The sequence below is a fragment of the Mesoplodon densirostris genome, chromosome 14 (genome assembly GCF_025265405.1).
Source record: "Mesoplodon densirostris isolate mMesDen1 chromosome 14, mMesDen1 primary haplotype, whole genome shotgun sequence".
Taxonomy (NCBI): Eukaryota; Metazoa; Chordata; class Mammalia; order Artiodactyla; family Ziphiidae; genus Mesoplodon; species Mesoplodon densirostris.
In genome coordinates this window covers 11,432,108-11,458,552 of record NC_082674.1, presented here as the reverse complement: position 1 = coordinate 11,458,552, position 26,445 = coordinate 11,432,108, and the positions used below count along the sequence as shown (strand labels likewise).

General features: G+C 40.2%; 1 protein-coding gene across 2 annotated transcripts in view; it reads left to right on the top strand.

Annotated features, from left to right (window-relative positions):
- Positions 1-26,445, top strand: part of NBAS (NBAS subunit of NRZ tethering complex) — a 345,026-nt gene that overhangs the window by 308,904 nt on the left and 9,677 nt on the right. For both annotated transcript variants that reach the window (XM_060116919.1, XM_060116918.1), the window contains 3 exons: positions 13,997-14,136; positions 18,051-18,189; positions 23,682-23,810. In XM_060116919.1, the coding sequence (XP_059972902.1) occupies positions 13,997-14,136; positions 18,051-18,189; positions 23,682-23,810 (408 nt within the window). The remainder of the gene's footprint in view (positions 1-13,996; positions 14,137-18,050; positions 18,190-23,681; positions 23,811-26,445) is intronic.

Genomic DNA, 26,445 nt, shown 5'->3' with positions numbered 1-26,445 from the left:
AACATTCAGGGGCCCTCATTTTTCAACAGCTTGAAAGGCCTTCGTTTCCATCCCAGAAATGTGCCCCAGCTTGGCAAGCAGCAGGGAGACAGGAAGGGGAGGGAGGAAGGTAGAGGGGGAGGGGAATGAATGTAATGTGTTAATTCCCTTAGTACAGTTTATCTGAGTTCTTCAGGTTTTGTAATTTTCTAGTTAACTGGTACATGAAAACTGTGGGTCAAAATACTGATGTTTCCTTAAAAAATTTCATACCCCATCACCTCAATTTTTTTTCGTTTTTATGTAAAAAAGAGCATGTGGCTTTGAGTTTCATTTCACTTAGTAAAATTTCAGTCTGTCTGAATTTGTGGTTGTAAGTGCTCAACAGAAAGAATTAGTTTAAGACAACTTCTAACCTCATTACAAATTCACGTATACATGGAAGGATACATCAGCCCTTCTCGTCAGAGGCCAGCTTGGCTTCATGTGCCAAAACATCAACAAAATACTCACTTCCTTGTCAGACAGAGCTCCGACAAAGATCAGTAGGAAAAGTTAAGTGTGCAAAGCTATATTTAGTTCCTTACAGAAGAATAACTGTTACCTTAAATGTCTTCAAAGCTAAGACTCATTGCCATAAATGATTTTCTTAAATATAGGATAGTATTTGATGTTAAAAATATGTGTTCACACGAATACTTCTCTAATAGCCATGAGATCACAAATTCCAAGACACGTTCAGAAGCATCCTTGTTCAGTAGTCACATTTTATAGAGAGGGATGTGGATGTCCAAAAAGGAAGAAGTTACATCCTCAGATTTTAGCATAAATGTCACCATTTCCAAAATGACTACATCCACCCAGTCACAACCTATTTTATGAGCATTTTTCTCTTCTAATCACTTACCCCTATCTGCTAACTTCTTCCCCTCTATCTGTCTGTCTATTTATTATGTGATGTCTTTCTTCTTCCATTAGAATATAAATTCCATGAGAACAGGGGTCTTACAGACACTCAGTAAGTATTTGTTGAATAAATGAATATTAAATCTTAAAAAACATGTTCAAGGTCACCTTGAAAGTGGCAAGGCCGAGACTCCTGACATTCAGCCTGACGCTCTTGCCGTGAATGATGATTAGACCATGCTGCTTCCCCCTTACATGCAAATAAAATGATTTGCCTGGAATAATGCAACTGTTTCCTTAGAGAGTGGCCTGGTGCTTTTAGATTGATACTGTTTTGTATTAACTTGCCGTATTTTGCCGATGGTGATTTCTGACCAGCTAGTTGCTTCTCATGTGCAAGCAAACAAATCACAAGCACGTTTGTCCAAATATGAGCAAGAAATCAATGTGCCTTTTTTCCTAAAATGATTAAAGTTAAGCGAGCATCTGTATTACTGGGTTCTGCAAATGTTTGGAGACCTTGAGAAGGTCCTTCCTTATGAATAATGGGTTCTTCCTTTAAAGATTTCACCCTCTTGTCAGTGACATCACTGGGGGAGGATAAGGAGACTGTGGAAGGTGTCTGTCCTAAGTGCACATCACTGCACTTCATCTTTAAAACAGCCTTGCAAAGTAGTTACCATGCGCTGTGTTTTAGATGAGGTCACATGACCTAGAAGATGAGGTTCCATGACCTACCCAGCTTGTGAGCCATAGAACTGGAGTTCAAATCCAGTCCTGTGTGATCTGGAAGCCTGTGTTCTTTTTGGCCCTGTAGTACTCCTCCTCCTATTGGCCAGGGGAATACATTGAGCAGGAACATCTCGGTAGCATGCTCTGCTGTCCTTTTCTCGTCCCACTGTCACTTTATGTGGATTGGATGTGACTAAGTGTGAGAAATCAGGAGTTTGATTCAGAGAACAGAAAACATTGCTTCATCTTTTAGCATTTTTCACTCTCTCAATACACAGCATTATATGTGTTAATTGCTGCTCAGTTAAAACATTTGGAAAAATGTGCCTAATAACTGCTGTTTGAACTATACACTATGTGAAATATTCATCGAAGATTCTTCAAGCGTAGATTATGCACCGTTCACTGTGCTACTCTCTGGGGTTAGAAAAAGAGACAAAGCAAGTGGTAGTAAAGCATTTTGGGCTCTTCACCAGGTAGACCTGCATTCAAATCCCAGTTTCACCACTGACTAGCTCTGGGGACTTGAGCAGTTACTGACCCTCTTACAACCTTAGTTTCCTCATGTGTAGAATGGGAATAATATGTGTGAGGGTTAAATGGAATCGCACGTGCAAAGCTCTGACTCCGGTCCAGGTAGATGGACGCTGTTGGTGTGAGGACTCCTATCCGATGGAGAATGTAGATTTGTGAACAAAGAAACAAATAAGTGCTTCAGTGCTGTGGTAAAAGTCTGCATGGTGTGTGGGCTCAGGAGGGCAGGTAGCTATTCTGTCTGGAGGTGGTGAGGAAGACTGCTCTGAGGAGGACATTCTTGACCTGAGTTCAGCACAGCTGGGTGTACGGTGTGGAAGCAGGAGCCACTGAGAGATGAAACTGGAGAGAAGCAGGTCAGATGGTGGAGACGCCCCAGTGTCCTGCTCAGCTTTTACCTCAGTGACACTAAGGCCTCCAGGAAAATCGGTGCCCAAGAAGCAGCGTGATCAGATCCGGGCTTTAGGAGAAACCCTCTGACCTCTGCGTGAACCCGGGACTGGAGGGGCACCAGTTAGGGGACAGAGGCTGTGGTCAAGTTGCCTGACCTTGGCCCTGAACTTTGTATCAGCTTCGAAGATGGAAGAAGAGAGAAAAGAGAGCTGAAGGAGTTTCTACCAGTGGACTGACTCAGTGACTGCTTGGGTTCAGGGGATGAAACACGAGTCCAGTGCCTTTCTGATTTCTGCTAAAGTTACCAGGGAGGAAGTGGTGCTCCTTAACTAGCTAGGAAATACAGAAGAACCCGGTTTTGTGGAGAAAGACACGAAGTTCAGGGCTGTCAGTAGTGTGTTTTAAATCTCAACAGCACTTTTTGGGGGAGTGGGGGTCAAATAGGGAGGCCCTGTTTATCCCCTTCACGCAGGCAGATTGTCCTCATAGCCTTACGTGGGTCTTAGTTCACAGCGACCACCTCCTGGGAAATAAACTGGAGTTTAGTAAATGTCACTGCATGGGGATGGCTTTGACTCCATCACAGGGCACCCTTCTCCCGGGGTCTGCTCAGGTCCCAGTTGGCTTTGTTTATAGTGGGACAGTTATATCCAAGTGCCCTTTGCTTAGTAGCAGTCGTGCTCCCAAGGAGCTGCATTGCTGTTGTCTCTTCATTCCTCTAATGCATTAGAGGGAAAAGTTGAAGAAAAACAGGGGGAAAGAAGCAGGAAAAGTACAAGTGTTTGAATATCGGAGAGTGGTGCGGATATGAGGTAGTTGGACATAACGTCTCTAATTTTTTTTAACTTTTCATTTTGAAAATTTTATATTTAATACCAAAAAAATTATGTCAACTATACAAAGAATTTTACATACTCTTCATGTAGGTTCACCAAATATTACCATCTCAGATGACTACGGCTAACACTGATACAATACCTTATCTTTTTTACCCATCATTCAGATTTTGTCAGTCGGCCCACTGATGTTTTTTTCTGATCCGAGTCCAATGCAGGTCACACGTTGCACTTAATGCCATGTCTCCTTAGGGTCCCATAATCTGAAATAGTTCCTCATTTCCCCACCCCCCTTTTATGACCTTGACATTTTTTTAAAAAGCACTGGCCAATTATTTTGTAAAATGCCACTAAATTTGACTTTGTCTGAGTTTTGTTCGTGTATTCAAGTTGTGCATTTTTGGTGAGAATACCACAGAAGTGATTTTGGGTCCTTCCCAGTACGTTATCTTAGGAGATATACGGTACTCTTGTGTTCCTTTACTGACAGTGTTCATTTTGATCACTTGATTGAGGTGGTGTCAACCATATTTCTTCTATATAAAATGATTGTTTTTCCCTTTGGGATTACTAAATGTCTTGTGTTGAGGTACTTTGAGATTGTGTAAGCACTGTTTCTCACCATACTTTCACCAGCTAATTTTAGCATGCATTGAGGACTGTTGCCTGAGTTAATGATCACTGTGGTGTCTCCCACATGGTATTTTTTATAATTTTTCTCCCCCGTATGTATTTATTCATTCATTTATTTATTTATTTATTTACATCACTACAAGGATTCTACACTACAAGGATTCAAGGATTCTCATTTTGTTCTGTGGTTGTAATCTATTACTATCACCATTTTAATGCTTTGCTCAAATTATCTCAGATTTTGATCCCTGTGATATCATTATGAAACTGATACAAATCATAATAACCCTTTTGATGGAAGTGATCTTATCGTTCCATTCAACACATGAGCAAATAGGCTCAGAGTAGTTAAGAAATCTTGATAGTACCTCTGCTAAAACATAGCAGAGTGATGTATAATAATGAACTACCAATACTGTGCCATAGTAGCTTAATGTTAACTCAGTGTTAGATACCTATACAGGTGTGTGTGTATGTATGTATATTGTCCTGTATTATGTTATATATTATATTATGTTATATTATTCTCAAAGTACCCTGATAGGTTAGGTATTATTACCTTATTTTTACAAATGAAAACACTAAGGCTTGGTGAGGTGTTTTTACATGGTCACAGAGCTATGAGGTGGCTGGGCCAGTATTCCACCTGAGTCTGAATGATACACTACAGTGAAAGCATTTCCAGCTCCATGAATTATTCTATTACTACTTTATCAACATTAACTAAAAAACAAAGTCTGGCCTTAAAAAATTGGCTTCTATAGCAGTTCTTTAAAGTAAACATGTGTATTTATGGAGACTCTTATGGCGTGATTGATTATTTGTCCTAGAGAAAAAATTTGTAAGGCAAATCTTCTTATTTTAAAACAAAGTATTTTCCCCCTCTCATATGTCTCATTTAAAAATGTTTTCATTAAATATTATATTTAGCCATGTGAAAATATGTATTATGTATTGAAGTTACAACAGAACTTAAGGGGAGTAATCATGGAATGCTTTATTGTATAATTTCTATCTTTTGAGATACAATAAATTAAGTAGGCTGTAGAACATGGCTCATAAGTGTGGTTGCTAGCTTTTTGTGTATGTTTATGTATTTATGCACCCCACATACAGCCTCAAACATTTGGAAAACCCTTGGGAACTTAATTCTTTCATTGGGTTTCCCCCCATCCCAAGGGCATGTTAGCTGTGCCCTAGGAGACACTTTTTATGGCAATTGAGAACCCTTTATTCTTGAGGAGTTCACAAATATACAATGATATACAGTATCGTTTTCCTGATATACCTTAGGAGAGAAGCAGAGGCTAAATGTTTGTGCTCATCACCAGACCTAGAGGCAAAGGTGGGAAATAATTCAGTCTCTCATTTCTTTGTTCCTTTTCAGTACACCCTCTGTTTGGTAGATATTCTTCCCTCCGCATGGGCTAGGGAAGGTTGTTTGAACCTTCAGGCTGTCTCAACAACACATTTTGCCTTTATTATAAGCAGTGCAAGATATAGTACTTATGAAATTCTCTCAGTAGCTACATCTATTCTTTAGTTCTCTGCCATAGAAATGGGAAAATCTCCTAGAAGATAGCTATCCTACTTTTAGTATTTAAACTTTAGTCCTATTTCCACAATTTTACAGAAATACTTAGAAATGGACATGATCATAATTTACATTCTGTTTATATTCTCTTATCTAAGAATAATAAGCAGTTACTATAATTAATAGTAATAATACTGTTTACTGAGTACTTATTGTGTGCCAGATCCTGGTCTAAGCACTGCTGAGATTGGTGGGGTAGTCTAACAGCTTCTGACTAAGTCCAACAGAAGCTTATGACTTTGTCTTCTAAAAATTTGACTTTCCTTCACCAGAGATCTTGATTAGACCCCGTGGACACAACAGACAGTGTTGACCACCAGAAACCTTATAAAAGGAGTAGCTGTAACATACAAGGGTCTAGTATTCTAGAGATCATTTCTGTTACCTTTTCATATTTCTGTATATCTATTGAAGTAGGGATGTTTGTTTGTTTTGTATTTTGAAGCCCTGTGTACAGAAGGCTCAGTCTGACTTTACTGTGTTCGTGAATGGAGTTGCACAGTGCCTTGGTAACTTTAAATCAGGTGTCATCATATGAGCCTTTTAGAACAGCTCATAAACTCACATTCAAGATAAGAATATGGTGATTAATGATACTACTATCAGTAATAATCCTCTACATGTTGGTAATTTTTTTCTATTCATAAAGTACTTTCATATGCATTAATAACCTCGTTCATGTTTACAAATACCTGAAGATAAGGTAAGCTGCTATCAGTGCCTGTAGGAAGGTGCCGATTTCAGGAGAGGTGCCTCGGTTTAAGATAGTCATGTTCACTTTCAAGCAGCCGCAGAGGAATTGAAGGTTAAAGCTGTTCTCATCTGAGAATAAGTGACTCAGTCCACTTTTTCAAGGACAGTGACTCTATGTCTGATAAGGAGGCAGCAGCTGCTTGACAAATTGACTTACCTCAAGGGCTAAAGTCACCCAATTCAATGAGGAGAGAAACATCACTTTCAGAGACAGAAGGGAAAGAAATATTCTTATGTTTGAGTCACATTCGAATTTTGCCCTTTAAAATACTGTGACATTTAGTTACTGGTGTCAGTATGGAGTCGTCACCAACTCTACGGTGCCTGTAAAATAGTGAACATTTTCACCCCCTGCTCACTGGGGAAGGGACACAGGAGTTAAAACACATACATGTTCCTTCTGTTTTCACTGGGGAAAAGGACAGAATCAAACAAAGTGTAGGAAAAAAAATAGCAATTTCTCTCCATTTTATTTCTACTGATCTTTGGAAGGCATGCTTAAGAGCCATTTCAAATACTTTAATTGTTGTACAAATAAATGAGATTTTAAAAAGAGATAAAAGTTACCCCATGACTCCATTATCCTAAAATAGCCATGTTTCTTTGTATTCTTTTTCTGTCCTGCCTAATCCATAGGCATAATTCTTGTTAGAAGAAATCATAGCACACATCCAGCTTTCTGCTTTTTTTATATCTAGCGTATTATATAGATGATAATATAAATAATACCCATCATTTATTGTGTGCCTACCATGTGCCAGCCTCTTGCTAGCTATCTTATTCATACCCTCTTATTTAATGTTCACAACCATGATATAAATATGAAGGATCTTCATCTTACAAAAGAGGAAATTAAGCCTCAGGAAGGTCCAGTGATGTCTCCAAAATAAACATTTTTCTGTATTACTTTGACTTTACCAACACTATTTTAAAAGCTGCACATTTAATGGAATTTCCCTTTATTATTTATTTTAGAGTCTCCTTATGGTAGTATGTTATGAAGTACGTTATGAAGTCCTTATGAAGTATGTTGGAGCATTTGATAGCCACCTACAGTTAGTTTTTCCTCTCTTTTGAAATACATTCTATAGTCATTTCATATTCTGTTTGGACACCGAAGTCATTTCTCTGTACCTCTTATACTTTTATGAAACATATTTAGATTCTGGGAATATATATTTCAATACGGACTGCAGTACTTGTCAGAAAAGAGAGAATCTGATTCTTTCATAGGTCCACATTCATGCTCAGCCAGGTGCCTTGTTTTGGGGTATTTTAGGGAATTTTAGTTCCCATGATATTAATATAAATCACATGCTCTCACAACCTCTGTAAGCCTCTGAGATGTGTTTGCTTTAACTTTTATTGTCTCAGAGCAATACTGCTCTTCCTAAATTTTTTTTTAGATAATTTGTCAGATTTATGACATAGTGATTTTCTTCAACTGAAAGTTGTTTAAAATTTTTTACTATTAATGAGCACTATTACTAGTTGTGATATGAAAATATATTGGGACAAAACCATCTTAGAGAAAGTAAGTAGATAACATCAATATTTTTATTATATTTTTTACCAAAAAATGTGTATTGATCATTTGCTGTGCTTCATGTTCCCTGCTGATCACTAGGATTTTAATTATAGCTGACTTTTTTTTTTTTTTTTTTTTTTGCGGTATGCGGGCCTCTCACTGTTGTGGCCTCCCCCGTTGCGGAGCACAGGCTCCGGACGCGCAGGCTCCGGACGCGCAGGCTCAGCGGCCACGGCTCATGGGCCCAGCCGCTCCGCGGCACATGGGATCCTCCCAGACCGGGGCACGAACCCGTATCCCCTGCATCGGCAGGCGGACTCTCAACCACTTGCGCCATCAGGGAGGCCCTATAGCTGACTTTTTTAACACTGAAAATCTGAAGGCATTTTCATTAAAATTAAAACCAAAACAAGAATGCCCAATATCATTATTATTTTTCAGCATCTTAGTCAATGTAGTAAGACAAGAAACAGAAGTAGGAGCTGTAACTTTTTTAAAAGTCAAAATTACCATTATTGTAGATTGTATCATCCTAATTTCTGGAAAACCCAAGAAAAATACTGAAAATGACTAGAAGTAATAAGTGGAACTTATTATAAGGGCTAAAATCAATGATAGAAGAATACATAGTATATGTGAAAATAACTCAAGTCACTGGTGTAGGGGCTTAGTATATATGGGTCTAATTATAAAGACATACCTTTTTAAACTTAGTGTGTCATCATTTTCTTAAATTTTACAGTAAATATTACTCTTCAAAAGAAGAAGTATTAACTCTTTGATCCTCTAGAAAACCATGTTTAGGAACCTTCACTTAATACTCTTTTCTAAAGAACAGAGTTTGGCATTAAGATAGACTAGTCTTGGACTCTTTCCCAGCAGGATGGGTTGTAAACATCTCAAAAAACTGCTGAGAGACAATTCTCCATGGATTTCTCACGTTTCTCCAAGTCTTATGAGCAGAGGCACTTTGCTTATCCCTGGATCTTCACGGTTTTCTCTTATGTTTTTTTTTTCCTAAAGCTTTATAGTTTTACATTTAACATTTAATACATTTAAATCTCTTATCAACTTTGAGTAATTTTTGCATTAAGTGTAAGGTTTGGGTTGAGGTTTATTTCCCTTTTTTGCCTAGGGATATCCATTTCCTCCAGCACCATTTGTTGAAAACACTATCTGGCCTCCATTGAAGTGCTTATGCCCTTGGTCAAAAATAAGTTGGGCATATTCACTGCTGGGTTCTCTGTTCTGTTCTTTTGATCTTTGTCTCTATCTTTCTACCAATACCACTTATCTTTCTTACTGTAGCTAAATAGTAAATCTCAATATCAAGTAGAGGTATTCCTCCCACTTTATTCTTCTTTGTCAAGATAGTTTTAGCTCTTCTAGGGAATGTCTTTCCATTTACATTTTATAAAAGCTTGTCTAAATCTACAAAAAACCATTCTGGGATTTTGATAGACATTGTATTAAACCTGTAGATCAGTTTAGAGAGAACTGACATCTTTACTAAGCTGAGTCTTTCCATCCATGAACACAGTGTATCTCTTCATTTATTGATTCCTTTCATCAGCATTTTATATTTTTTTAGGATATAGATCCTGAACATGTAAATTCTAAAATTTTCTTTGAAGCAATTATAAATGGTATTATGTTTTTATTGTCAGTTTTCACTTGTCCATTGTTAGTATATAGAAATGAGGTTGATTTTTCTGTGTTGATTTTGTCCTGTGCCTTTGCTGACTCATTCATTGGTACTAGGGGTTTTTTTTTTGTTTCTTTGTTTTTTTTTTTTTAGTAGATCTCTTGAATTGTCTATGTAGACAACCATGTTATCTGCAAATAGAATTTTATTTTTTTCTTTCTAATATGTATGCCTTTTATTTATTTTTCTTGCCTTGTTGCAGTGGCTAGAGCTCCTAGTATGATGCTGAATAAGAGTGGTAGGAGTGGACTTCCTTGTCTTGGAGTATAATGTGGAACTATCACTTCTGTTTGGGCCACTTTACCTTTCTGCTTTTAAATATCATTGCCTTGATTATCAGTTGGTGTTATAATCTTTGCTTTAATCATCAAATATAATTTAGAAAATTTGTATAAAAAAGGATAGTCTATTATATTTACCCACATTTCTGCTTTTTGTATTCTACATTCTTCCTTCTGATGTTCCAAAGTTCCTTCTTCTATCATTTCCTTTCCGTTTGAAGAGCTTCCTTTAGCTAGTCATTAAGATGAGGGCTGTTGGTAACAGATTCTTTTAGTTTTCCTTATCTGAAAATGTTTTTATTTTCCTTTTTTTCCTAAAGGGTAGTTTTTCTGTATATAGAATTTTCAATTGACAGTTCTTTTAACACTTGAAGAATATTGTGCCACTTCTTTCTGGCCTCCATGGTTTCAGATGATTAATCCAGTTATTCAAATTGTTGTTTTTTCCTAGGTAATGTGTTATTCTGGCTGTTTTCAAGATATTTTCCCTTGTCTTTTGTTTTCAAGAGTTTAATTGGGTTGTGTCTTAGAATGGATTTCTTTGGGCTTACCCTTTCTGGGGTTAGCTCAGCTTCTTGAACCTGTAGATTCATATCTTCCACCAAATTTGAGAAGTTGTTAGATATTATTTCTTACTCTTTCAGCTCCACTTTCTTTCTCCCTTTCTTCTGGAATTCTGAGAAATGACCTTACCTGGGATGTCTTCTGTTTCTAGGTGAGGAGTCAGGAAACACTGGGTCTGAGTGTCTTCCTTCTGTTGGTGAAGGAACACAAGATACCCTCCTGCTGCATTGTTCCTCAAGTCCTAGGGTCCCAAACTAGTTTGCTTTCTTTTTTACCACCTTTAAGAGTTCTCCTTTGGTGTCTCATTATTTTCATAGTTTGTAGTTGTGCTTAGCAGAGAGGAGTAGGGAAAAATGGGTCAAAGCCATTTTGTCCAAGCTGGAAGTTCCTTGTATATGTTTATCTTTTATATTTCTTTATATAAAAATTCATTTTGAGTTTTAGTAACCAGAATTTATTTTTAAAGCCTTATAGACATGATGAACAAGATAAGCTTATGTTATTTTGGTAAGTTTTGATAAATTTAGTTATTTTAATATGTGGACACAAGTCCTAGATGAACACTTGTATATCAGAGTATATAATGATTATCCAACAAAGTATATTCTTTATCATGTGTTAAAAAAAAAACATGTGCTCAAGTTCATTTTTAGGCCCATTTTCTTCTCATATAAGGTAAAGCTTTCGTAGCTACAGCGATAGAATTTAAAACTGCTTTATTAAGAGCTGAGTAATAACAACTTGACATCCTTTTTGATAACAGGGGAGTATGCAAGTGTCCATACACAAAATGGATAATTGTGTTAAGTTACTACATTTTTCACATTTGTATTTTAAACATGGGTGTCAATGCTCTGAAAAATAAGTTACTAATAATTGAAATGATTAGTGAGGATTCAGGAGAAAATGTTTCCTGACAAAGCCATACTCTTACAATTCTGTGTGAGAAAGGCATTGTACAAAAAACTTATTAGCAAACACATTTTTTTAAATGGAAACTAATATTTGTACACTAATATAAAAACAAACAGAGATCTAATTTATAGTTTCTAGTTTCTCTTCCCTTCCCTTATGATACAGTTCATGCCCTAAAAATTTCCAAGCTATTATAGTTTCTGAAAAGAAAGAAATCTAAATGATATTGAAAACATGAATCACTTTTTCCTAATCTCTTCATTTTCATGATATGGCTGCATTTCATGTAAAGGAGAATCATCTTGTTATTAATTATACTGCAGTTAATTAAAGAAACTGGAATATTGGCACTGCTGGGAGACATAGCATTCAATTGTTTAAAAAATATTTTTTTAAGCACAAAACCTTCTCTACAAATAAACTCAGATTATAACTCAGAAAGAAGAAAGCAGCCATTTACCCTGCTGCGGACCTCCAGACACCTCCTTAGAACTTCTGGGACATCAGGGATTTTTGGAGCCCATTTTTCAGACGAGGAAAAATGAGACTCAAAGCAAGAGACTTTATTGAAATTACATAGCTAACCACAAGGCATCATCGGTTGAAACATAATGTCAATACACATGCTACCTCTGGGTCTTTTTTAGTGATTTCCTTTTGGTGGGATCTTTTTTTTAAACCTTACATCTATCTCCAATAAAAAAGAACAGCCAAAAATTTATGGTAACTCCATGAATATTTAATATAATTCTGTGTTACAAGACTTTATAGATAAATTATCTTCATTCATTCATTTGTATATCCACTCATTATTTCATTCGTTCACTAAATAAGTACGGTGCATTTACTCTATATCAGGCATTATTTTACGTAGTGGGGATAAACCAGTGAACAAATAAGTTTCTGTTTTCTCAAACAAATATGCAATATGTCACATACTTGTAAGTGCTAAGAAGGAAAATAAAGCAAGGCGAGGGAGGTAGATAGGGGTGGGGGAATGCTACTTTGGGAGGGCGGGTAGTTACGCAGTGTGTTCCCTCAAAAAGTGACATTTGAGAGATTTGAAAGAAATGAGAGAATGAGCCATGCAGGTATCTGAAGAAAGAATGTGCCAGGCAGAGGAAGCAGATCAAAGTTCCCCGGGAGTGATGACTGCACAGAGCGCCTGGGAGGCCCCGAGGCTGGAGAGAAGTTGAAGGTGGTGAGGTCAGATAATGACAGATGGATGTCTTGCGTTTGAGAGGGGTTTGGGTTTTTTTTAAACCTTTCTTTATAAATAGGCAAGAAAATATTGCCAAACTCCCAATTAGACCACTAATTTAAATAATTCAAACTTCTCTAGCTTACTGAGTCCTCTAGCTTCAGAGCATCCTAATCTGAGTATAATTATATATCAGCTCTGATGCTTGCTAGCCGTGTTACTAGGACAGATAAGCCTGTTTCTTCATCTGTAAATTGAGGTTAATAATACCTGTGCAGTTCTCCATACAAAACTCTTGTAAGCATCAGCTAACTTACTGTATTATAAAATTATTTTAAAAACAAGAAAAAGCTTTTGGGTTATTATTCCGTGGAAGAATGACATGGGGCTTTAAGTCAGGTTTTGAAGGATCTGAATGGTCACTGTGCGAGCAAGACTCCACATGGTAATTACTAATAATTTCATTGTACATATCAACTTTTGTGAAAATGCAGAATTCATGGTATAACTTTTTCAGGTGACTGCTGGGGTCAGAGCCAGGGTGACCATTAAATCAAACGTTTTGGAAACATGCATTAGTATAGACAATTTAGCAACTATATAGGTAACCATCTATTCTCATTATTCTTTCAGAGTATCATCATCTGAGTCCAAATATAGAGAATCTATGTTGAGAAAGGCTACACAAGAGAACCAGCTTTTGGCTTACTTTTATATTTAAAACTGCTTTCTAACTTAAAAAAAGCAAACATTTTATTCACAGAGGTGTTGGAGATATGACTTGCTTGAGGACTGCCTCAATGTAAAAAGTATCATTTGGTTATTCAATGAGAGGAAAAATTAGTATTTTTAGTTGATAGACTTCTTTTGCATTAGAAATGGAGATGTGAATAAAAGTTATTTTACTTTATTTTGATTTATAGCAAAAAAAATTCCATGTCAAATGTACTTTAGTAAAATCTTTACTTTCAAATTAGAGAAATTTTCTAGACAACATGAAGATTTGTCAATAGTCATTCTAAAATGAAAATTAGAAATGCAGGATAATTTAAACTAAAAACATTGGCTAACGTTGAGTATGGTGAACTATTATAATTTCACATGCAACAGTTCAGTATTTTAACATAACATACATTGAATGCCAATAAGCCAGTTCTATGGAAGTCTACTTGTTTGAATTTATTTTGCTAAAGAATGTTAAGAACCTTCCTGTGGCTTCGTTCTAAACAAGTTTTAACATAGATGTTTGAAGTTGGGTAAAACGTAGAGCTTTTGAAGGTTTTTTGGGGAGTAGGGGTGGAGGAGATGTTGTTGAATTTCCCCTTGACACACTGTAAAAGTTTCCCAAAGAGCATTTCATCAAAATAATCAAATTTGAATTTTTCCAGAAAGCAATTCCGTGGCCTTTGCTGTGGGTTTCAAGGGTGTGTTTCGCCTTCTAGGTGGACGTAACTGACACGGAGGATGAAGAGAAGCGCTATTCCCTCTTTGTGGAGCTCCTGGAGGCCAGTCACCGCGAGGTCGAGTTCCAGCATCTGGTTTTGCTCCTGCAGGCTTGGCCACCTGTGAAACGGGAATATACGTGAGTATTAATGTAAAAGTAGACTTCTATTTGTCTAGACTATAGGTTTAAAAAATCACTACCTTCAGGGCTTCCCTGGTGGCGCAGTGGTTGAGAGTCCGCCTGCCGATGCAGGGGACACGGGTTTGTGCCCCGGTCCGGGAAGATCCCACTATGCCATGGAGTGGCTGGGCCTGCGAGCCATGGCCGCTGAGCCTGCACGTCCAGAGCCTGTGCTCCGCAACGGGAGAGGCCACAGCAGTGAGAGGCCCGCGTACCGCAAAAAAAAAAAAAAAAAAAAAAAAAATCACTACCTTCAGAAGAGCCAATGAAAGAAATATATAAAATCAGTATAAACCTTTAGATGAGATTAGAATTGTTTTTCTTGAAATATCACAGTTTCTTTCCATTTCTCCTTACCCCTAAAGCCAAATATTTTATTCAGAAATAGAGACAATTCTTGATAATAACATCTGATTTAGGATGTCAGCAAAATAATTGTGAGCCAGTATTTTCACCAGGAAATGTTCTGACGCTCTTTTAACACGGCTTACAATGCTAACTTGAGAATCCATGGGGAATTAATGGATAATTTCCGTTTATTGAGAACACACAGTGTTATGTGCAGTTGACATATACCGTCAAGTCACACAGCAAAGCTGCACGGGGAGGTGATGTTATCTAATTTTACAGATGAGAACACGGAAGCTCAGAAGTTAAACAGCTTCAGGCAGCACCTGGCCCTGAGGCGGAGGAGACGGAGTTCCAACACCTGCTGGAACCTCCACAGCCCGTGCTGAGCCTCCGTGTCAGGCTGAGGTTGCAGCCGCCACTACAGCTGCCCCGATGGTCACAGAGTCCCTGTGCTGCCAGCCAAGGAGTCCTTTGGAAGAAGTGGCCAGATTTCCTCTGAGCACATGCGCCGTCTGTCAAGAACTGCTGCTCCTCTTGGGCAAAAACCAAGAGCATCCGCGCTTCTGTGGCGAATGTCTTGGAGGCCAGGACTCATCTTGCTCTTCCCGCGTCAGCCAGCACTTTGTGCACCCAGACCAGTACATGTCTCCACACCTCAGATGTTAAAAGAAGGATGTTTTCTCGAAAATAAATGATTCCGTGAGCAGTTTAGGAGCGCTAGGGAACATCTGGGCAAGCCTCTTTACCTCTACCCTCAGACAAGACCGTTAGGAATTCCTGACGCAAACCAAGGAGAGGGGCCTTTTGGTTTGGTTTGGTTTTTTAACCAAGTGTTTTCGGAAAGGCAAGAAGCGTCTCTTAGATCTCAAGCACCTGTGGCCGCGACGGCCTGCTGACGTCTGTGCCTGAGCATAGGTTCTTACCTTCACTCCAGGAAACCGTGCAGTGCAAGTTCCCACATCACAAAAGCCTTAGTTTCCCTTGTGACAGTACCTTGAAACAGCATTTCCACTTGGTCCCCAGTTATCTTGGCCGAGCTGCCTCAGGACCTGAGTCCCATGCTTGGCTTGCCGAGTCCAGCTCTCGGTACCAGGGCCTGGGCCTCAGTTTCTAAACGGCTCCTAGGAGATGATAACGGGAAATAGATGTGGGCCCCACTAATTACATTGTCCGTAATGCTTCCCTTGTTTAGAAGATCATGAGAGTTGAATTACAGATTTCTTCATACACTCGAAATGGATCTCTGAGTCTAAAGAGAGTTTTTCAAATTGAAAGTATGATACTTCTGGTGGATTAGTTAACTGTGGTTCTACAGTTTCTCTTACTTTTGGAACACTGACCATTGCAAATCACTCACTTACCCACAAGAAGCAAACTCAGCTTACTTAAAACACTTACTGCATTTAAAACATTTAATGCATTTGTAGACAAAAAGATACTCATTTTCAAACATATATTCTTGCTTTTGTAGTCCTGTGTGAAATTTGTAAGTTGCTAATAACCTGTGTTTTACAGACTTCCTTTATGAAATCATGAGCATCAGGACCAAGCATTACCGGTCCACTTAACCCTCTTACCAGCTATGTCTCCTCTACCTAAGAGATAACCAGTTATACCTACATATTTGACTTAATAATAAGTCAAATAAAGTCCATTTCTGCTTCTTTCCTGGCTCAAATTGGTGTTTTAGCACAGGAGAACGTATAAGGGAACACTTAAAACAGGTCCTTAAAAGTACTCGTGAATACTTTATTCCCCCCAGACAATCCAACGTATGACTCTAGCACTTCCAAAACAACCAGAAAAGGGGAGGGGAGTGGGGAGGGAAGGATAGTGTGGCAATGACTGAATGTTGCCAGTCAACATGGTAAAGTCAAAAATTTGACTTTCTAGAAGTTTGTTTGATCCACATGACTGCTAATTTCCTGGTACCAACTTTGGATTTTTGGTTTTAGTCTTTTGTAAGAACATGTATGGAAAACATAATAGATTTGCATTAGGGAAGATCCGTAGTTTTCCTCCAGTGTATCACAGCTGGCTGGTGTAAAATACATTTTTTTAACTTTTTATTTTATATTGGAGTATAGTTGATTAACAATGTTGTGATAGTTTTAGGCATACAGCAAAATGATCCAGTTATACATATACATGTATCCTTTTTCAAATTCTTTTCCCATTTAGGTTGTTACATAATACTGAGCAGAGTTCCCTGTGTGATACAGTAGGTCCTTGTTGGTTATCCATTTTAAATACAGCAGTGTAAATCTAAAAAGAAATGGTACAGATGAACTTATTTACAAAACAGAAACAGACTCACAGACTTAGAGGACAAACTTATGGTTACCAGGGGGGAAGGGTGGGGGGAAGGGATAGTTTAGGGAGTTTGGGATTGACCTGTACACACTGGAAAATACCTGTACACACTGGAAAAACACACTGGAAAATGATAGTTGTTATAAAAGCCACTGGGATGCATTGTGCAATTCTACTTCAGGGAGGTGGCCTGTTAGGGAAAACCCCAGGAGAACTGAATCCAGACTTTAAAGAGGAAAGCAGAGGGTGAGTCCTCTAGTGTACGAAGACTCATCCGTCAACCCAATGCTCTCTGAGCTTTGTTTGTACCTTGAAATAAGCAGCATTCGTTGTCCTCACAAGTTGTTAGTTTGAGCTGAGACACAAAGGCTTTGCCAAAGGCTAGTATTCTGAGTCCCCTTGTTGTTGCACTTGATGTTTTTCTCAGGCACAAGGAATGAAATTCCTTCAAGGGAAGGAGCATCCTTTGGTTTTCGGTGGCTAGAAGCTAGAGCTGTGCTAATGAGACAACAGACTCTTAAAAGAGTAAAATTATTGTAAAATGTTGTAAGTAAAATCAGTACCCCAGAATGAATATACCTTTCACTTGTCTCTTGAAATATAAATCATGATGTTTTTATGAAGTCAGAGTAGCAGCTGCCAGAGAAGGGAAACAAAAGGCAAACTTTTGTGCTTTTGTGTCTCAGAAATAAGAGAAGAAAATAGTAAGATGTGCCTGCTATTGAGAGTGATAGTTCACAATGACAAACGTCATTCATTAAGCCATGCAAGCCTGCAAGGAAAACATTAAATTGCCTTTTCACAGTGAGAAGAACCAAGGCCCAGAAAGGTTGCGTGGCCTCCCCAGGACCATACAACTAGGCTGAGAGTGTATAAGTCACTTCTGTGATTCGCGCAAGCAGTCAGGGAGCCAGAATGTCAGCCTGAATTGCTGGGCTTTAAAGCAGTCTGTGCTGGTCAGCGTCCACCCACTGGCTCCATGCTGCTGGGGCACTTGTCCATACCACAGCAAGCTCTTTCCCCTTGTGGGCTGGTATCTTTACTCCAAGATAGACGTGAAGGAACACATCATGTAGATTATGATTGCAATTTGCCAAAAGCATTTTACTTGAAAAAGTGGGATTTCTTTTCTATTTTAAAATTTCTTATCACAATTGTTATAAGTTTCGTCGTTTCCCATGCCTTGCATTTTTCTCCCTTTGAACCAGCATAACCAATAATCCGTGGGTGAGACTGTCTACAGTGATGCTAACCAGATGTACGGTGGAGAACAAGGAAGTGCTGGGGAATGAAGTTTTGAAAATCTGCCGCTCTTTATATAACACCGAACAGATGCTCCCTGCAGAGGTGAGTGGGTATTTCAAGTGCCTTTCCTGGGGGATATCCCTTTCCTTTTCTCAGCTCTTTGGTATAAACGATACCAGTGACTGTACTTGGGGAACATTTAGCTTAAGTTATCGGTAGGTAAAGTAAAGCCCGTAACTTGTGACCGATCAAATGAAGAAAAGCAGGGCTAAAAGGATTCTTTGAGGTCATTTTCTCTTTGTTGGAGCTCTGAAGCAGTTTTCCTTTTACAAGTCCCTGAGTAGAACCCAGTTTTCTGGGGTTTTTGGGTGCCCTTTTATGTATAACTCAAGTTTCTGTTCTAAGAGGTCACGGTAGCTCAAGTGTCCTGTCTGGCTGACCCAGGCCAGTTGGTAACATAGCAGCTACCTTAGCACTCCTCGGCAGGTAACCAGCCACTCTGATTTTCACATACTTTTTTTGACATCATTGTAATAAGATTGCATAACCACAATATTTATTCTCTGTAAACGTGGTAAAAACTCAGCCACCTCCATGTTAACCTTGTTCTCTATTTGATCCCATAATATGACTGTCCCAGAGATATTTGTGTAATACATATATTCTAAAATAAGCACATATTAACTACAGCCCCCTGCTGTGGATCTGACCTCAGCAATGTATTGTTTGAGCAATTTACATGTCTTAAATTTAAGCCTTTGGATAATGGCACTAAACTGATTAATTGGTTTTTGAGTTTCTACCACATAGCAGATAAACTTGAAAATAAAATTGTAAATATGATTCTTTGAATCTTCATTGTCATCACTCAAGGAAAATATTCTCTTTATGAATGCAATTTAATGAATTGTTTTCTGAATGAAGGATTGTCTAAGTGTTTTTTGATTGAATTTAAAATACTGTGTCCATTTAAAGACGTCTTCAACCAGCAGAATGACAAAATTATTCTATAAAATATTTAAAGTACCAGCACCAAAGATAACTTCCCCTTACTCCGGTAGCCTGTGATTTGCTTGTATCAGACACTTATCTACCTGTGATCGGCTCTGCTATATTGTGAGCACCTGGAGGGTAGGAACCATGCCTGTAGCATCTCTGTTTCACCCAAGGCAGGATTCAGCATACTGCAGAGAGTGGGGACTCAGCACACTGTATCACCCCCACCAGGGTAAGTAAGTAACATGGGTTTCATCTCTGCCTTAACATAAGCGAAGATCGGGCATTGTTAGATTAGGACCAAACACCAGAAGTGTCCTACCGTCAGCTCTATTGAATCTAGGTTAGGAAAACATTCGTTAGGACCTCTGGACCTCCACTTTCTCATCTCTGCAACAAGGGGTTAGACCACCCGACCTCAGCGGGGACTCTTGTTTCGACTGTTCTATGAGGTCTCCAGTCCTGGGGGGAGCGTGAACTGAGGCTGTCTCTTCACTTCTTCATCCGTAGCGCTTAGTTCCCTGCCTCTCGTGAGTCCATCATTCTCTTGGGGTGAGGAGTAAGGTACTGGATCGAGCCCCATTTTGAAGTAGGTCATTATCGCTTCTCTGTTCCAATTTGATGATTTGAAAGATCATCCTCAAGAGTTCTGTTGCCACAGTGACTCTTCCTCATTTTTGTTTTGCTACCTCCTGTATTTTTAATTGGGTACATATGTAGACTTTTTTTCTTAGGATGCCATGATTGAAGGAACTTCGCAAATGTCGTGTACTATTTTTATTAATCACTAAATTTGCTCCAATGTGAATTAGAATTGTTACAAAGGAAGGAACAGTATTATCATAAAATGGAAATGTCTTGTTAAGTTTATTTTACCACATTTGGAATCTACATAGTCTTACTTCAGACTTCCATGAGATTTAATATCACTGTGGCAGTAAAATTCTCCATGACTCACTTCTTTTTTTTTTTTTTTTTTTTTTTTTTTTTTTGCGGTACGCGGGCCTCTCACTGTTGTGGCCTCTCCCGTTGCGGAGCACAGGCTCCGGACGCGCAGGCTCAGCGGCCATGGCTCACGGGCCCAGCCGCTCCGTGGCATGTGGGATCTTCCCGGACCGGGGCACGAACCCGTGTCGCCTGCATTGGCAGGCGGGCTCTCAACCACTACGCCACCAGAGAAGCCCCACTCCTTTTTACTCTGGTACCTTCGGTTGCCCTACTGCCCGGTGTGTGAAATGCATTTGCCTGATTATCTCTGACGGGACTTAGAGGGGTTTACTTTTTCCTTCATCCCCATTTCCCATCCTCCTACCAAGTTCCCACATGTAGAGATGTTTTTTCTTTGTGGCTCTTTTCACGATCGCCTGCTGTTGCTCACGGTACTTGTTTACTTGTGGCCGTGATGGTTTTGCTGATGGAAAATATTAGAGAAAGATAAAATCACTGTTTCTCACAGGTCATGTGTCCCCCAATCTTGAAAGTTAACACATCCTCCTCCTCAGCTTCTGTCCACGGCAATGCGTGCAGCGTCCTCAGGAGTGGGGTATCTGTAGAACCAGAAATTGGCAACTTGGCATAAAACAAGTTCCTGGCATTTAGATGTAAAATCCCAAGTTCCATCTGCCTGTGGCTGCCCCCGAGGGTCCTTGCAGAGGCACAGCAGGAACTAGCGTGGCAGACGCTGCGGCGGGTGTGTGGGAGCCCGCCCCCCAGCTCCCGAGCGAGCCCAGCTGACCCCGGCTTCTCAGTCTTAGCGTGATTGTCCTCTCTCACGGCTGAGGCACTCCTGAGGACGTCAAGGGCTTGATTTTTCGAATCGACGACACCCACCCCTGCACACCTTGTGCTCCACCCTCTTGCTATGGGCCCTGCCACACCTTTAGGTGCTGGATACCCCAGGACCAGTGGGAGGGTGGCGTGAGAACAGAAGGACCGCTGGTGGACCGGTCCCGCTGCTCTGACAGCCATCAGCCACGGGGCCCAGGGCATCACCGTAAACCCCAGTCCACAGGGAGGACCAGCGCCCAGGATTCTGGCCTGGCTCTGGGCCCCAGCCCACCTGCTCCTCTGTATTCAAGGCCTCTCGTGGTTGTTCTGTGTCCTGATGGCCAGACAGGTTTGAGCTGCGAACGTACCATATAAGGGGTTTTGTGGTTCCCTTTGCTGCTTTGACCTTTCCTGCAGCTCCTGAATCCCTTTATAAACATCCTAATAAACTGTCCTCTTGTAACAGAGGGGAAAATACCTGGTGAATATAGTATAGTCCCTAATTACAGGTAAGCATTTAGCCAGTAACTGTTAGCTAAGAGATAAAAAGCACTCAGTAGCTCTCATAAAATGAATTCTTCCATTCCTGGGTGTCCTTGTCTGGCTGTGGGATATCTAGCCATTATGCCTGCTCAAAGGGGTGTATAGGTTATTTCCATAAATTTTTCATCAAAGCTAAGATCAGCCACGTGATATGCTTCTTCCAAATATCACAAATTACTGAGAAATACCTATTTACCAATTACTGATAACTTATTGAATAAGCATATATGAGAGTGGAGAGAGAGAATACAAATAATTTGGGGTACAGTATGTACTAAGCAAATTTGGAATACAGAGAGGGAGAAACCTTCTTGTCCTCAAGGGAGGCAGATAGACAAATGAATGATTACAATAATACAAGATGACAGATAACGTAGGAAATGTTCAACGAGGTATAGCCAGAATATAGGAGCGCCAAACCTGGGACATCAGAGGTACCATCGCAGGGAATGGAATTTTCTTGTGCCCTTGTAAGCTGAGACCTAACCATGAGTAGGGGTTCATCAAAGAGAGAGAGAGACAGCAGAGGTTACACCATGTGCGAAGACCCAGAGGTCCAGGAGAGCCTCACACTCTCCGCTGCACCCTCCACTGTGGTAGCCATGGACCACACGTGGGCAGGAAAATCAAGCTTAAGTGAAGTTGAATAAAATTTAAAATGCAGTTTCTCAGTTGCACTAGCCACATCTCAAATGCTCACAAGCCCCACGTGGCCCACGGCTGCCCTGCTGGACAGCTCAGCTCAGAGCATCCCGTGGTGAGAGGAAGGTCTCCCGTGCAGGCGCTGCTCTCAGAGGACTGTGCAGGGTGGGAGGGCGAGGCCGTAAGGCTACAGGGAGGAGGGCAGAGGAGGCAGGTTGGTGCGTGGCAGCTGGGCTAGACTGTCACTCACGGGAGTTTATATTTCGTCTTCCCAAATGTTTTCTGCAGGTTTTGGCATCCCAGGTTAAAAATCCGCATTTCTCTTTGGCCCGGATGCTGGGTGAGGGGCCTCTGTATGCGGTACGTGCCTTAAGGCATGCAGAGCGCTTTCCGAATGAGAATCCGTGTTTGAAGTACACATTTTACAGCCGATATTGATCACTTTCACACGGGTTTGGGGGGCCCAGCCTTCCAGTCTGATTTCCAGCAGTGGCCTGCTGGGTGCAAGCTAATAAAAGACCGTGAGTGGAATTCCAAAGAGACCTTTATCCCAAGCTTTAAGTAGGGCTTCTTTATGTCAGCCTTCTTTTATCTACTCTTGATAATAACGTCAAGGAATTATGAAAATGTCATGCATTTGAGTTTTTCTTCTCCGATGTGCTCCTGTTGGAGCAGCGCAAGAGGAAGGTCATCCCACACAGGGCGGTGATCCCCAGTTCTTTCGAAAACAGCCCTCGCTTTGTATAATGAGGTTGTGCTCATTGTCCGGTCTTTGGTCCAAGTGTTCTGTTCTTCACGTTACAGCTGAAGTCAGGACACCAAGGGAACATGTAACTCAGCAGGGAAGAATAATAGCTTGAAAATTTATTGTCTATGCTTTTATACTTTTGTTGTGAAAGATTATCATTTGTTATCTTATAGAAAAGCCTGCTCCCTGATGGCAGGTTCAGCCAGCATAAAAAAAGGGCTGCGAATAAAATGCAAATATGTCTGTGACGATCTAAATCCATTTTCATTTTTCTGGACCACAGATAGTTTTTATGAAGGTGGAGCATCTTAAGTATATCAAGCATCCAGTTTACATTGATATTAACTATAAACAGGTTTTTAAAATATGTGAATTGCTGATTTCCTTTGTTACAGTGGGTGATAACTAGATATTTTTGATAATATTAACAATTGACAATAGTTTTTATTGTTAAGCGTCTAGTGCTGAGCATTGTACATTATTATTCACTAATACCTATTCACACACACACACACACACACACACACACACACACACCCCACACTGCAGCGTAGATACAGTTTACCTCTATTTTACTTGGGAGGAAACTAGGGCTCTGAGAGTTTAGGAAAATAAATTCCAGTCCTATATCCATCCATCGGGATCCTATGCATCCATTAAAATAGCAACGTTGTAGATGAATAGCTGATACTTGGAAAGATTTTAGGAATAGATGGTGAAGTGAGTGAAACAGGTACCAAACACTAAATCAGGGTGGTCCCATGTGTGCATTTTGTACAGACACAGACAGACACACACACTCATAGGAGAAGGTGTGGAAAGACACAAGCAGAATCGTGCCAGCGCTTCGATGCGCTTCCTTTCCTTCTCACTCACAAAGTTGCCCTTGTGCTTCCAGGGTGTGAAGGAGCTGTGCTCGCTGCTGTTCCACCAGGCCCTGCTGCTCCCGTCTCTGAAGCTTCTCCTCGAGAGCCGAGACGAGCATCTGCACGCCATGGCCCTGGACCACATCACTGCCATTGCTAAGGTGCGGAATTTCTTTCTTACGTTTCAGAGAAGTGAATTAGTATGGCCGTTCTCATCAAGAACAACCGTGATTTACTCAGGACTATTTTATCTCCACTCTGACCACATTAGCTGTTTCTGTTTGTCTAAGCAGTAGATATTTGTCTATTTTACAAACATTCACTAAACTCCTCCCATGAACCACACTCTGGGTTTAGGTGCCAAGAATACAAATCCAGATCATGAAGCATTTTCTCTAGAGAAGCAGTATATTAGTCTCTTTAAGAAAATGTCAAAGCAGCCTGGGACTAGTGGACTAGTCCTTGCCACTTGAGATCTTGGTCGAGGAACTCCTAGCATCAAGCAGGTTTTCTGTGCCTGCACGTGTTTGGTTATCTACTAATTAAAGGTGAGAAAGAGTCATGTTTCCTGACGCCATCGGAAATCTCAAGCTCGTGTTCCCTCTGGCGGCCGACACCACCACTGAAGCCCCTCCTAGTTTGAGGAGTGGGGGGCTAGTGTCAAGGCTGGAGAGTCCTCCCTCAAGGCTGTTGCCTTGTTATCATGATTAAGGAAGGAACTTTCACTTCCCTTTTTAAATTTTACACTTTAGGATTAGATAGCTCAGGGTTGTGTTTAATGAATTTGCATTGTATTATCCTTACTGAAACCCTTCTGCAGGGCGATCGTTCTTTCATTTGAAGCGTGTATGTGTGTGCTTTAACAAAAATATAAAAGGATGTCTTTTAGGGACCAGACAGGGCAGAAGAATCCTAGAGCAGTGGTGCAGTGAAGAGATTGATGAAAAGATGTCATGGATGTACAATTTTGTTAATGACAAAGGGTGCAGAAAGCAGAACGTAATTGCATTTGGAAACAGTAATAATGAACAAAATGAGAAAAACCTAGTGCCTTTTTTCATTTAGATGTATTTTCAAAATAATGTAAAGTTTCTCTAAAGATTTTGTGTTAAAAATGCCCTTCGTTATCACTGATAGTTGAGCATAACAAGGGCCTTTCTAGAAACTAGACTGAAGTAGGGAATTGAGGGGACTTGTCCAGCGGTAACCTCCCTGTCTCTCTGTGCTGAAATAAAAGTTGCATAATGTTGGGGATTTACAAGAAACTAAGAACTGCAGTGAGGTTTTTTTTCTTAGCTGATTTTTAATTGCAAATCCAAGACATCAGGAAGAAGGGAAAACTGGAGAAAATCAGGCTGCATACTTTCAGTGTCTTTTTTCCCTCACCACCCTTGAACGTATTCATATCTCTGCTCAGGTCTTCCCACTAAAACTTGCCATGGGCCTCTTTGAGCATAAAACAGTGATGTATTAAACATTGCCGTTCCCCATTCATCCTGTGTAGGGCATTCCTGACACACTCCTGAATCCCATAGGTGAGCGTGTCCGTTTTCATTTTAAAGATTCTTTATCTCAAATGCATCAGAACTGCAACTAGAAGGGGGGCTCCCTAACTGTGAACCAGCCCTGCTGCCTGCCACACACCCCTGCCTACACGCATGTGCACACGCACATGTGCACACACCATCAAAATAAGAAATCAAATGGGAATGTTGCATCACCCAAGTCACTTTTAAATGGCACTAGTTTCCCTCCATAACGCTTTGATCTGCACGTTTGACGTGCAGCACTGTGCTAAAAGTCTGTGGGTGGTTCGCCTAGGGTTGTGATGAGAACACCCAAAACCTCTGTGGCCTTAAGGTGCAAAAATCAAAGCCAGAGGTGTAAATTGCTGAGGTGAGTCACTTACCTACCACTGAGACCCTTACTTATAGGAATTCAGTAATGACACTGACTTGTAACTTCTCTGCACTAAGTTGAGTACTCACATTAGGCTGGCCCATCTGTGACCTTCAAGTGTGTTCATGGAAGCTTTTGCATCCTCCAGAGAAATAAAGTGTTGCAGATTTTTCCAGTTTTTAAACATTTTTTAACTTTTTATTTTGAGATAGTTTTAAGTTCACATTCGGTTGTAGAAAATAACAGCAAGATTTTTTGTACCCTTCACCCAGTTTCCCCAAGTGGTAACATCTTGCATGACTATAGTATAATTATCACCAAGACGTTGACAGTGATACAATCTCTGGACCTGATTTGGATTTCACAGTTTTACGTGCCCTCGTGTGTGTGTGTGTGTGTGTGTGTGTGTGTGTGTCTGTCTGTCTGTCTGTCTGTCTGTCTGTGTGTCTGTGCATAAAGTTCTATGCAGTATTGTCCCCTGGGGATTCATGTGACTACAGTGAGGATCCAGAGCAGCTCCATCACAAGGATCCCCCAGGCCACCCCCTAGAGCCACAGCCAGCCCCTCCCTCCCCCACCCACCCAGCAGCCAGTGGCAGCTGCTAATCTGTTCTCCATCTCTGTAATTTTGTCGTTTCAAGAGTGCGATATAAATGAAAAGAAATGACTATAATTTATCATTGCTCTCCCAGCACCATTAAAAAGTCATGTTATACTTTTCTAAGGGAAGAGTTTCACTGGGCCTTTTTGCAGGGCTCCTGTCAAGCTATTTTAAATCATACTTGGTATTACAGTGAAAAATATAAAACGTTGGCTTTCTTTTTTTGTGTTTATTTTGCTATTCACTCTGTCCACTACTGGGGGGCCCTGAGTTCATTGGTAACTTGTTTCTGCCCT